We start from the raw sequence: 9,165 nt of genomic DNA, 5'->3' as shown, positions 1-9,165 counted from the left end.
GGGCTCCTCGAAGAAGCACCGAGAGCGCGGCGGAGCTGAGGCGGCCGAGGAGGGCTCCGGCGGCGGCGGGAGCGGCGGGGACGGCCCCGGCCGGGCGGCCCCGAGAGCACCGCAAGCACCGGCACCGCGGTGGGGAGCGGCGGGGGAAGCGCAGCCGTTCCCGGGGGGAGCGAAGCGGCGGAGGCGGCGGCGGCGGCGGCTCCGGTGGTGGTGGTGGCGGCGGTGGTTCCGGTTCTTCCTCCTCATCCTCCCGCCGCGGCGGCCCCGAGGAGCCGGGGAGGAGCGGCCATGGGCGGGGAGGCGGCGAGGCCGAGCGGCGGGCGAAGAGGGAGCGGCGGGAGGAGCGGGAGGAGCCCGGTGAGGGGGCGGGGGGGGGGGGCTGAGGGGGGGTTCTATGGGGGGGCTGTGGGGCACAGGGAGGGCGCTGGGGGGGCTGGGGGGTGCTAAGAGGGGGTCTATGGGGGCTGTGGGGTGCTGAGGGGGGGCTGTGGGGCACAGGGAGGGCGCTGGAGGGCTGTGGGGGGGCTATGGGGCACAGGGAGGGGGGCTGTGGGGCACAGGGAGGGCTATGGGGTGCTGAGGGGGGGCTATGGGGTGCTGAGGGGGGGCTATGGGGCACAGGGAAGGCGCTGGGGGGCTGTGGGGCACAGGGAAGGGGCTGTGGGGCGCTGGGGGGGGCTGTGGGGCACAGGGAGGGCGCTGGGGGGGCTGTGGGGTGCTAAGGGGGGGTCTATGGGGGCTGTGGGGTGCTAAGGGGGAGGTCTATGGGGGCTGTGGGGTGCTGAGGGGGGCTATGGGGCACGGGGAGGGCGCTGGAGGGCTGTGGGGGGGCTATGGGGCACAGGGAGGGGGCTATGGGGCGCTGAGGGGGGGCTATGGGGCGCTGAGGGGGGGCTATGGGGTGCTGAGGGGGGGCTATGGGGCACAGGGAGGGCTATGGGGCGCTGGGGGTGGGCTGTGGGGCACAGGGAGGGCGCTGGGGGGCTGTGGGGCGCTGAGGGGGTGCTGAGGGGGGGCTGTGGGGCACAGGGAAGGGGCTGTGGGGCACTGGGGGGGCTGTGGGGTGCTGAGGGGGGGCTGTGGGGCACAAGGAGGGCTCTGGGGGGGCTGTGGGGCACAGGGAAGGGGCTGTGGGGCCTGAGGGGGGGCTGTGGGGCACAGGGAAGGGGCTGTGGGGCGCTGAGGGGGGGCTGTGGGGCACAGGGAGGGCACTGGGGGGGCTGTGGGGTGCTAAGGGGGTGCTGAGGGGGGGCTGTGGGGCACAGGGAAGGGGCTGTGGGGCCTGAGGGGGGGCTATGGGGCACTGGGAGGGGGATATGGGTTAATGGGGGGTACTGGGGGGGCTGTGGGGCCCGGGGGGGGGGAATCTATGGGGCACTGGGGCATTTATGGGGCCCTGGGTAGGAGTTTCCCCCCCTCGTTAACTAACGACCCCTCGTTAATTAGCCCCCCCCCCCAAAACCGCCGCCGAGTCCTCTCTCAGCGTGGAAGAAACCAAGTGAGCCCCACCCCCACCCCCCACCCCCCACCCTTGGGGTGCCCCACACCCCCCCCCTCCCCCCCCTAACCCCCCCCCCCACTCCTTCCCAGTAAACTCCGCGCCAAACTGGGCCTGAAACCGCTGGAGACGGCGCCCGCTAAGAAAGGTGAGACCTTCCACCCCCCCACCCATTTTTAGCCCCAGCACCCATTTTTTTGGGGGGGGTCACCTATTTTTGTGGGTGTCCCCCCCCCCCCAGAATCGGGGACGAAGGAGGACCCGGTGGCGGCCGCCGTCATCAACCCTTTGGCCCAACGCCAACGGGAGGAGATCCGGGAGAAGTTGGCGGCGGCGAAGGAGAAGCGGCTTCTCAACCAAAAATTAGGGTGAGGCACCCATGGGTGGGGGGGGGGGGTGGGGGGAGGTGACCCCCCCAATCCTCTTAAAATTCTTCTTTCGGGTTCCCAAAACGGTTTTTAGGAAAGTGAAAACGTTGGGGGAGGAGGACCCGTGGTTGGACGACGCGGCGGCCTGGATCGAGCGGAGCCGGAAGCTGCAGCGGGAGAAGGAGTTGGCGGAGAAGAGGGTGGGGGGGGAAGGGAAAAATTTGGGGGGGGGGGGCGGGGCCATCCCCCCCCCCACGTCATTATGGGGCGGTAGAACCCAAAACTACCACCGGGTTGGGGGGAAAAAGCCCCAAACGCTGATTTTTGGCAGGATTTCGGAGCGGGTTTGGGGCCACCTGGGCGTTGACGAGGAATTTTAACGAGTTTTTTGTCGTAATTAACTAAAAGCGGTGGGTTTGGGGCCATCGCTTTTGCTTTCAGAAATGCTTTTTGCCTTTTTTGGGGTAAAAATGAACCTTTTGTAGCGTTTTTACGGTGCTCGAGGAGTTGTTTGGCCACCTGTTGTGCTTTTTGGCTACTAATTTGGTCTTCTCTGGTGGATCCCCCCCCCCCCCACCGTTGATCGCTGTGGGCCCCGGCGCAGCGTTCGGGTGTTGCCCTCCTTAATTAGCGCCGTTAATTACTCAGTGCCCTCTTGGGCTCGTGGTGGCCACCCGGTTGGCTTGTGGTGGCCACGCGTTGACTTGTGGTGGCCACTTGGTAGGCTTCTGCCGGTCTCCCGGTGAGTCGTGGTGGCCGTTTGTTGGCTTGTGGTGGCCACGTAGGGGTTTGTTGGTTGACTGGGGGCTTGTATTGGTCACATCTTGCCTTGCGGTGGCCACCTGTGGCTTGTGGTGGCCGTGTTGTGGTTTGCGTTGGCCATGGTTTGGTTTCTGGGGGCCACCTGGTGGCTTGCGATGGCCATTTGGTGATTTGTGTTGGCCGTGTGTTGGTTTGTTGGTCAACTGGTGGCTTCTGTTGGCCGTGTGTGGGCTTCTGTTGGCCGCCAAGTGTGGGCTTGTGGTGGCCATGTTGTGGCTCACGGTGACCACCTGGTGGCTTGTGGTGGCCATTTGTTGACTTGCGTTGACCACGTGTTGCCTTGTTGGTCACCTGGTGGCTTGTGGTGGCCACTTGTTGACTTGTGTTGACCATGTGTTACCTTGTGGATCATTTGGGGGCTTGTGGTGGCCGCCAAGTGTGGGCTTGTGGTGGCCACTTGTTGACTTGTGTTGACCATGTGTTGCCTTGTTCTGTTGGCCGTGTGTGGGCTTCTGTTGGCCGTGTGTGGGCTTCTGTTGGCCGTGTGTGGGCTTCTGTTGGCCATCGGGTGGGCTTCTGTTGGCCATCGGGTGGGCTTCTGTTGGCCATCGGGTGGGCTTCTGTTGGCCATCGGGTGGGCTTCTGTTGGCCATCTGGTGGCTCGTGGTAGTCATTTGTTGACTTGTGTTGGCCACGTGTTGGTTTGTTGGTCAGTTGATGGTTTGTGTTGGTCATGTGACTACTTAATTGGCTTGTGGTGGCCGCCTGGTTATCTTGTGGTGGGGGTCACGTGACTTGTGGTGGCTACTCAATTGGCTTGTGATGGTCACGTGTTGGTTTGCATTAGCCAGCTAGCGGTGGGTGGTGGGCTTGCGGTGGCCACGTTTTGGCTTGTGGTGGTCACGTGTTGGTAGCTGTTGGTCACGTGGTAGCTCGTGGGGGCCACCTGATGGCTTCTGTTGGCCACGTGGTGCCTTGTGTTGGCCATGTTGTGGCCGCCCAGTTGGCTTGTGGTGGTGGCCGTGAGACTTGTGGTAGGAGCCCGGTGGCCACCTGGTGGCTTGCGTTGGCCACCTAGGTGGCTTATGGTGGCCATGTTTTGGCTTGTGGTGGCTATTTGTTGACTTGCATTGACCACGTGTTGGTTGGTTGGTCACCTGGTGGCTGGTGTTGGCCGCCCAGTTTGCTTGTGGTAGCCATGCATTGTCTCGTGCTGGCCACTTGGTAGTTCGCGGTAGCCGTTTGTTGGCTTGCGGTGGCCACACATTGGCTTCTGTTAGGCCTATGCTGCCAACACGCGACCAACACGTGGCCCACGTGGTGGGTTGTGTCGGCCACTTGGTGGACGCCTGGTGGCTTGTGGTGGCCACTTGTTGACTTGCGTTGACCGCGTGTTGCCTTGTTGGTCACCTGGTGGCTTGTGGTGGCCGCCGTGTGTGGGCTTGTGGTGGCCACTTGTTGACTTGCGTTGACCGCATGTTGCCTTGTTGGTCGCCTGGTGGCTTGTGGTGGCCGCCGTGTGTGGGCTTGTGGTGGCCACTTGTTGACTTGCGTTGACCGCATGTTGCCTTGTTGGTCGCCTGGTGGCTTGTGGTGGCCGCCACGTGTGGGCTTGTGGTGGCCGCTTGTTGACTAGTGTTGACCGCGTGTTGCCTTGTCGATCATTTGGTGGCTTGTGGTGGCCGCCAAGTGTGGGCTTGTGGTGGCCGTTTGGTGGCTTGTGGTGGCCACCAAGTGTGGGCTTGTGGTGGCCGTTTGGTGGCTTGTGGTGGCCACCAAGTGTGGGCTTGTGGTGGCCGTTTGGTGGCTTGTGGTGGCCACCAAGTGTGGGCTTGTGGTGGCCAAGTTGTGGCTCATGGTGACCACCTGGTGGCTTGTGGTGGCCACTTGTTGACTTGCGTTGACCGCATGTTGCCTTGTTGGTCGCCTGGTGGCTTGTGGTGGCCGCCATGTGTGGGCTTGTTGGTGGCCGCCATGCGTGGGCTTGTGTTGGTCGTGTTGTGGCTCACGGTGACCACCTGGTGGCTTGTGGTGGCCACTTGTTGACTTGCGTTGACCGCGTGTTGCCTTGTTGGTCGCCTGGTGGCTTGTGGTGGCCACTTGTTGACTTGCCTTGACCGCGTGTTGCCTTGTTGGTCGCCTGGTGGCTTGTGGTGGCCACTTGTTGACTTGCCTTGACCGCGTGTTGCCTTGTTGGTCGCCTGGTGGCTTGTGGTGGCCACTTGTTGACTTGCCTTGACCGCGTGTTGCCTTGTTGGTCGCCTGGTGGCTTGTGGTGGCCACTTGTTGACTTGCCTTGACCGCGTGTTGCCTTGTTGGTCGCCTGGTGGCTTGTGGTGGCCACCCCTTGTGGGCTTGTGGTGGTCGCCTGGTGGCTTGTGGTGGCCACCCCTTGTGGGCTTGTGGTGGTCGCCTGGTGGCTTGTGGTGGCCACCCCTTGTGGGCTTGTGGTGGCCACCCCTTGTGGGCTTGTGGTGGTCGCCTGGTGGCTTGTGGTGGCCACCCCTTGTGGGCTTGTGGTGGCCACCCCTTGTGGGCTTGTGGTGGTCGCCTGGTGGCTTGTGGTGGCCACCCCTTGTGGGCTTGTGGTGGCCACCCCTTGTGGGCTTGTGGTGGTCATTTGTTGCTTTGTTGGCCACCTGGTGGCTTGTGATGGCCACCTGGTGGCTTGGGGTGGCCGCCACGTGTGGGCTTGGGGTGGCCGCCACGTGTGGGCATGGGGTGGCCGCCACGTGTGGGCTTGGGGTGGCCGCCACGTGTGGGCTTGGGGTGGCCGCCACGTGTGGGCATGGGGTGGCCGCCACGTGTGGGCTTGGGGTGGCCGCCACGTGTGGGCTTGTGGTGGCCACCCGATGCCTCGTGTTGACCCGTGGTGGCCTCCCAGTGGCTTGTCTTGCCCCTGCCTTGCTTTGTGGTGGCCGCCCATTGACTCTTCTGCTCTTTGGGGACGCTCCCAGCTCTCCCAGTCCCCAACTGGTCCAACTGGTGCCTCACCCTCGCAGGCCAAGCTGCTGGAGGAGATGGACCAGGAGTTCGGCGTCAGCTCTCTGGTGGAGGAGGAGTTCCTCAGGAGGAAGAGAGTGAGTTGGGGACAGCTCGGGGGGACCTTTGGGGACACTCCGGGCCTCGTCCCCTCCCCCTGATGTCCCCCTGATGTCCCCCTGTCTGTCCCCTCCCCCCCCAGGACCTCTACAGCTCCCGGGACCTGCAGGGGCTGACGGTGGAGCACGACGTGGGGACATTCCGCGAGGGGGAGACCCTCGTCCTCACCCTCAAGGACAAAGGTGAGCGCTTTGGGGACAGGGAGGGGACGGCTGCGCCCGGGGTGGCCCCAGGGGACAGCGGGAGGGGACATTGGGGTTGGGACCCCCCCAAGGGGACACCAAGAGGGGACGTTGGGTCTGGGACCCCCCCAAGGGGACACCAAGAGGGGACGTTGGGTCTGGGACCCCCCCAAGGGGACACCAAGAGGGGACGTTGGGTCTGGGACCCCCCTAAGGGGACACCGAGAGGGGACATTGGGTCGGGGATGTCCTCAAGGGGCCACCAAGAGGGGACATTGGGTCTGGGACCCCCCAAGGGGACACTGGGAGAGGACATTGGGTCTGGGATGTTCTCAAGGGGACACCAAAAGGGGATATGGGGACTGTGATGGCCCTGGGGGACACCAAGAGGGGACATTGGGTCTGGGATGTCCTCAAGGGGACATCAAGAGGGGATATGGGGACTGTGATGGCCCCAGGGGACACCAGGAGGGGACATTGGGTCGGGGATGCTCTCAAGGGGACACCAAGAGGGGACGTTGGGTCTGGGACCCCCCAAGGGGACACCAAGAGGGGACGTTGGGTCTGGAACCACCCCAAGGGGACACCAAGAGGGGACGTTGGGTCTGGGATGTCTTCAAGGGGACAACGGGAGGGGACAATGGGTCTGGGACCCCTCAAGGGGACACCAAGAGGGGACATTGGGTCTGGGACCCCCTAAGGGGACACCAAGAGGGGACATTGGGTCTGGGACCCCCCTAAGGGGACACCGAGAGGGGACATTGGGTCTGGGACCTCCTAAAGAGACACCGAGAGGGGACATTGGGTCTGGGACCTCTCCAAGGGGACACCAAGAGGGGACATGGGGACTGTCATCCCCGTGTCCCCCACCCTGTCCCCTGTCCTATCCCCATGTCCCCATCGGTGTCCCCGTGTCCCCAGTGGTGTCCCGGTGTCCCCCACCCTGTCCCCTGCCCCGTCCCCGTGTCCCCAGCCCTGTCCCCGGCCCTATCCCCACGTCCCCAGCGGTGTCCCCATTGGTGTCCCCGTGTCCCCAGTGGTGTCCCGGTGTCCCCAGCCCTGTCCCCTGTCCTATCCCCACGTCCCCAGTGGTGTCCCGGTGTCCCCAGCCCTGTCCCCTCTCCTGTCCCCATGTCCCCAGTGGTGTCCCGGTGTCCCCCACCCTGTCCCCTGCCCCGTCCCCATGTCCCCAGCCCTGTCCCCGGCCCTATCCCCACGTCCCCAGCGGTGTCCCCATCGGTGTCCCCGTGTCCCCAGTGGTGTCCCGGTGTCCCCAGCCCTGTCCCCTGTCCTATCCCCACGTCCCCAGCCCTGTCCCCTGTCCTATCCCCACGTCCCCAGCCCTGTCCCCGGCCCTGTCCCTGTGTCCCCAGCCCTGTCACCTCCTCCTGTCCCCCCGCCGTGTCCCCAGCGGTGTCCCTGCGTCCCCATCCCTGTCCCCCTGCCCCATCCCCGCGTCCCCAGCAGTGTCCCCGTGTCCCCAGCAGTGTCCCCGCGTCCCCAGCCCTGTCCCCTCTCCTGTCCCCATGTCCCCAGTGGTGTCCCGGTGTCCCCCACCCTGTCCCCTGCCCCGTCCCCATGTCCCCAGCCCTGTCCCCGGCCCTATCCCCACGTCCCCAGTGGTGTCCCCATCGGTGTCCCCGTGTCCCCAGTGGTGTCCCGGTGTCCCCAGCCCTGTCCCCTGTCCTATCCCCACGTCCCCAGCGGTGTCCCCATCGGTGTCCCCGTGTCCCCAGCGGTGTCCCCATCGGTGTCCCCGTGTCCCCAGCGGTGTCCCCATCGATGTCCCCGTGTCCCCAGTGGTGTCCCGGTGTCCCCAGCCCTGTCCCCTGCCCCGTCCCCATGTCCCCAGCCCTGTCCCCGGCCCTGTCCCCTGTCCTATCCCCATGTCCCCATCGATGTCCCCGCGTCCCCAGCGGTGTCCCCACCGGTGTCCCCGCGTCCCCAGGGGTGCTGGAGGAGAGCGAGGACGTGCTGGTGAACCTCACGCTGGTGGCGGAGGAACGGGCGCAGGAGAACGCGGAGCTGCGCAAGAAGAAGCCCCTCTACGTCCCCTACGAGGACGAGGACCCGGCCACCGCCACCCAGGCCAGTAGCCCCCCCCTCCCCCCCCCCCCCGGGTCACCCCGTGTCACCCCGTGTCACCCCGTGTCACCCTCCCCCCCCTTCTCCCGATCCGCAGGGCCCCAAGGAACGCGTGGTGCTCCCCAAATACGCCGACCCCCCCCAGCGCCCCTCTTTCCGCCTGGGGCCGGGGGGGGGGACGGCGGGGGGTGGCTTCGGGGGGGGGGACGGCCACCAGCCCCCCCCCGGCGCTGGTCCGGCCCCCCAGAGCCTGGAGCTGCCCCCCCTGCGCCTGGCGCCCGAGTACCTCACGCCCCAGGAGATGGTGAGGGGGGGGGGGATATTTGGGGGGGGGGGTTGGAGGGAATTTGGGGGTTTGGGGGGGAGAGGAGTCGATTTTGGGGGGGAGAGGGGGGAATTTGGGGTTTTTTTTGGGGGGAATTTGGGGGTTTGGGGGGGAGAGGAGTCGATTTTGGGGGGGGGAGGGGGGGTGGGGGGAATTTGGGGGGGGTTGGAGGGAATTTGGGGGTTTGGGGGGGAGAGGAGTCGATTTTGGGGGGGGAGAGGGGGGAATTTGGGGTTTTTTTGGGGGGGAATTTGGGGGTTTGGGGGGGAGAGGAGTCGATTTTGGGGGGGGGAGGGGGGGTTGGGGGGAATTTGGGGGGGATTGGAGGGAATTTGGGGGTTTGGGGGGGAGAGGAGTCGATTTTGGGGGGGGAGGGGGGGGTTGGGGGGAATTTGGGGGTTTGGGGGGGAGAGGAGTCGATTTTGGGGGGGAGAGGGGGGAATTTGGGTTTTTTTTTTGGGGGGGAGAGAGGGGTTTGGGGGGAATTTGGGGGTTTGGGGGGGAGAGGAGTCGATTTTGGGGGGGAGAGGGGGGAATTTGGGGTTTTTTTTTGGGGGGAATTTGGGGGTTTGGGGGGAGAGGAGTCGATTTTGGGGGGGGAGAGGGGGGAATTGGGGGTTTTTTTTGGGGGGGAGAGGGGGGTTTGGGGGGAATTTGTTTTTTTTTGGGGGGGGGAGTCGATTTGGGGGGGGAGAGGGGGTTAGGGGGAATTTGGGGGGGTTTTGGGGGGAGAGGGGGGTTTGGGGGGAATTTGGGGTTTTTTTGGGGGGGAGAGGGGGTTTGGGGGGAATTTGTTTTTTTTGGGGGGGGAGAGGAGTCGATTTGGGGGGGAGAAGCGGGTTT

The 9,165-nt window shown here is 65.3% G+C and overlaps 1 protein-coding gene across 1 annotated transcript; it reads left to right on the top strand.

Moving 5' to 3' along the window:
- Nucleotides 1-4: 4 nt before the first annotated feature.
- On the top strand, nucleotides 5-8,301 carry LOC309684795 (U4/U6.U5 tri-snRNP-associated protein 1-like; the record flags this gene model as incomplete). Its single annotated transcript, XM_082500653.1, is given in 10 exon segments — nucleotides 5-52; nucleotides 54-357; nucleotides 1,447-1,498; nucleotides 1,591-1,646; nucleotides 1,740-1,866; nucleotides 1,961-2,066; nucleotides 5,631-5,708; nucleotides 5,813-5,912; nucleotides 7,861-8,000; nucleotides 8,095-8,301. Coding segments are annotated over 10 exon segments (1,218 nt in total), but the record flags the coding sequence as incomplete, so codon positions are not given.
- Nucleotides 8,302-9,165: the final 864 nt, after the last annotated feature.

The sequence above is a fragment of the Vanellus vanellus genome (genome assembly GCF_965231255.1).
Source record: "Vanellus vanellus genome assembly, contig: HAP1_SCAFFOLD_2421, whole genome shotgun sequence".
Classification (NCBI taxonomy): Eukaryota; Metazoa; Chordata; class Aves; order Charadriiformes; family Charadriidae; genus Vanellus; species Vanellus vanellus.
Note: the sequence above shows the minus strand (reverse complement) of the source record. Positions and strands in the feature narration are given on the sequence as shown.